At 50.4% G+C, this 3230-nt stretch overlaps 1 protein-coding gene across 2 annotated transcripts; it reads left to right on the top strand.

The window, feature by feature from the left end:
* Positions 1-770: 770 nt before the first annotated feature.
* On the top strand, positions 771-2955 carry LOC132081507 (D-dopachrome decarboxylase-like). Of its 2 annotated transcripts, XR_009419685.1 has the most exons (4): positions 771-952; positions 1026-1201; positions 1954-2181; positions 2437-2955. XR_009419685.1 is itself a non-coding variant. In XM_059485284.1 (3 exons), exons 1-3 carry the CDS (start codon positions 845-847, stop codon positions 2024-2026), a joined length of 357 nt encoding a protein of 118 aa, XP_059341267.1. In that variant the 5' UTR covers positions 771-844; the 3' UTR covers positions 2027-2955. The 2 variants fall into 2 exon arrangements, 1 of the variants encoding a protein (XP_059341267.1); XM_059485284.1 differs by having other exon boundaries at positions 1954-2955.
* Positions 2956-3230: the final 275 nt, after the last annotated feature.

Here is a 3230-nt window from a genome sequence, read left to right as displayed (position 1 = left end):
TACAGACAGTCTGGGTACCTTTTCTGGGCAGCATAAGCCCGAAAAAGGACCCCCATTAACAAAGGATTAACCCTTAAAAGCAACAGCCTGTTGCATATTCATACATCTCATACATGATGCATAAATTCCATTCAAACACAGGATTCTGTGTGGTCAGTGTCGGCTTCTTCCTTCTAATCCTAACAGCGCCTTCAAGAAGGGAAGAAGTTCGTTTCTTCTGATAAGAGGGCAATAAATTCTTTTTCTCTGAAAGATTTAGGTGTCCTGGGGCTGCTATCTGGTGTGAGTGCCTCATTCCTTTCTTAAAAAAATCCCACTAACATAGTTCTTATTTTAACTACAAAAGTTACCTTTTACCTACAAGACTACATTTATCATATTATTAAAATGTTAATACAGCACTACTAATCAATACGTCAAAATACATATGGTAAATATCTGCGTAGAGCCATATAATACGCACTTCTCACACTTTCTCTGAGGCTCAGAGAATGTGAATCCCAGAAATATTCTTGGGAAGTTGTGCCTCGCTTTTCTCCGTGAGGAGAAATGGGGGTACGTTTGGTCTCACAAATGAGAGTGGGTCCCACAGGCCTGGCAGCCGTTGGAGCGGAGCGACCGGCCCGGGGCTGGCCCGGAGCGAGGGGCTCGGGCAGGGCCGGGCGCGCTCCGCGGCTGCTGCGGGCGGTGCCGGGGCTGAGCCCGCCCCGCTCGGCTGCGCTGACGGGGCGGCTCCGGGGGCGGGACACGGGCCGGGCCGGGGTAGAGGCGGCTCCGCGGGCGGGACACGGGGGCCGGGGCAGAGGCGGTGCAGGCCGCGGGCAGCCGGAGCAGTAGCAGCGCCATGCCGTTCGTGGAGCTGGACACCAGCCTGCCGGCCGAGCGGCTGCCGCCGGGGCTGGCGCAGACCCTGTGCGCCGCCGCCGCGGAGATCCTGGGCAAACCGGCGGAGGTGAGCGGGGCCGGGAGCGGGGGCGGCGGGGCTGACGGTGGCTCACCGTGACTAACCGTGTCTGTCCCGGCAGCGGGTGAACGTGACGGTGCGGAGCGGGCTGGCCATGGTGCTGTCGGGCTCGGCCGAGCCCTGTGCCCAGCTGGCGGTGTCGTCCATCGGCGTGGTGGGCACGGCGGAGCAGAACAAGGCGCACAGCGCCCGCTTCTTCGATGTCCTGACGGCGCAGCTGGGCCTGGGCCCCGACCGGTGAGTGCGGCCCGGCGGGGGCTCAGCCCGAGGGCAGCGAGAGCGTCCTCATCGGGCCCATGGGTCTGTGGGGTCCATGGACGTGGAACACGACAAAGGGGATGTTCAGAGCAGTGCAGATAGTGGCAGTTCCGTGTCCTCCAGGAGACTAAGTTGTGATACAGATCCAAGACAAGATTTCTAACAAACACTAAGTGCTTGTGGATGCTGAATCCCAGACGCGTTTTGGAGCCAGATAAAACCACACCCTGGTGTGCACTTGTTGAACAGTCTGGGCACTACTGTTCTCTGGAGATCAGTAGTTACAGTTGGTGAAACTGGTGCAAAACCCCACTGGAATTGGTAAAGCTTCATCCTGCCAGGGCATCACCTGCCAAGTGCTGGAACAAGGCTGTTCCTGAAGGTCAGCCAGGTCCATCTCTGCTTGTCTTACCCATCTCCCCAAAGGAGAGGGATAATAGTACTTCCCTGCCTCTGGGGTGCTGTCAGGATAAATCCCTGGCAAGATTATGCACTATGTGGCTCCTTCTAAAATGGACAAGTATCATATTTAAATTGCTTTTGTTTGTGTGGGTGAAGTCTGTTTGTACCCTGACCCATACACAGCTTATGTTTCCTGCTGTTAAATGAACAACCTGAACTGTAAGACAGACCCTAGTGCAGATTTTCTACTATGTTGCAAACTGAGCAGCAATAATGTTTAATTGTAAAATAATGTTACCTGTCCACATTTTTGCTCTTTTACCCAAAAGGATTGTCATCCGCTTTTACCCTCTGGAGCCCTGGCAGATTGGCAAGAACAGGACAGTCATGACATTCCTGTGATCCTTGGAGCAGCTGCTGGAGCAAAGCCAGGATGAAGGCAACCCAGAGATGATCAGCTCTGTCTGCCTGTCTGCTTGTTTCCTCTTGTGATCCAATCTGTGTAGCTCGATTCACTTTTGTATTTGCGTCCTGTACACACAAAGTTCAAGACTGAGGTAATCAGCTGATTTTACTGAAATAGTTCAAAGTCTTTGTTTCAAGTTCAGGCCTAGACAAAGCTGCTTGTAGCAGTAAAAAGCTTAATTCTAGAACATTTGGCTTTACTCAGGACCAGAGAGGTTCTGAGGTTTATCTAGTTTTTCTTATAATTTGCAAGGCAGAAAAAATCCTTTTTTCTGTTTCTCTGTGGCAGCAGAAGAGTCTCAGGCCAGTGAAGATGACCTGGAATTCAAATTCTTTTCTTTTTTCAGGCTCCCCTGAAAGCCCTTTCTGGAAAGAGGGGTGATTATTGGGAGAGAAGTTTAGGCATTGAAGAATCATATCAGATCTTGTGCTCTGTGCTCTGCCCTTGCCTCCTCCTGTGACTGCTCCCACAAATTGTTCACAAAGTTTCCAGGGCTCAATGTCTGTCTGCTGATGGCAGTGGCTGGAGGAGAGAGTTACTGCTGAATACCTGAACTGTGCCACCAGAAAATATTTTGAAGTTTCTGCTACTGCCAGCTTTAATTCCTGTTATTCACTGCTTGTCCAAAGTCCTTTTCCTTGCTGTTATGGGGAGTTATGGGATGATAACAGCATCTCATTGTGATCTGTGGCTGATGTTTCTGGCTCAGTTTCCCTGCAGAGAAGTGTTTTGGGTTTTTAGGACCCATATACTCCCTCACTTTGTAAGTAGAATACACAGGGCATTTCATTATAACAAAAGCAGGGTACTTTTTGTGTACAATGTTGCCTCTGCCTTCTGCTGCTAATAAAATTATTTATCAGTTCCCTTTCTCTTTGTGACTTGGTCAGGGGGAGGTCAGGGAGCTCAGGGCACATCCCAGACATGGGAGTGCAAGAGAACACAAGAATGAAAGGGCCTTCTGTGCTCCTTCATCATTCCAAAGGGAGTTTTAGTTGTTTATGGCCTGAGGTATCTTCTAATTACCATTTAAAAATTGTTAGTTCCCTGTACACCATAAATAACTTCTATGTTTGACAGATCTGGTGGGAATACGATACCAAACACAAATTTGTGTATCAGGCTGGGGGGCTGCACCTT

The sequence above is a fragment of the Ammospiza nelsoni genome, chromosome 18, assembly GCF_027579445.1.
Source record: "Ammospiza nelsoni isolate bAmmNel1 chromosome 18, bAmmNel1.pri, whole genome shotgun sequence".
NCBI classification, from domain to species: Eukaryota; Metazoa; Chordata; class Aves; order Passeriformes; family Passerellidae; genus Ammospiza; species Ammospiza nelsoni.
The sequence above is the reverse complement of the archived record's forward strand: the minus strand, read 5'-3'. Positions and strand labels throughout refer to the sequence as shown.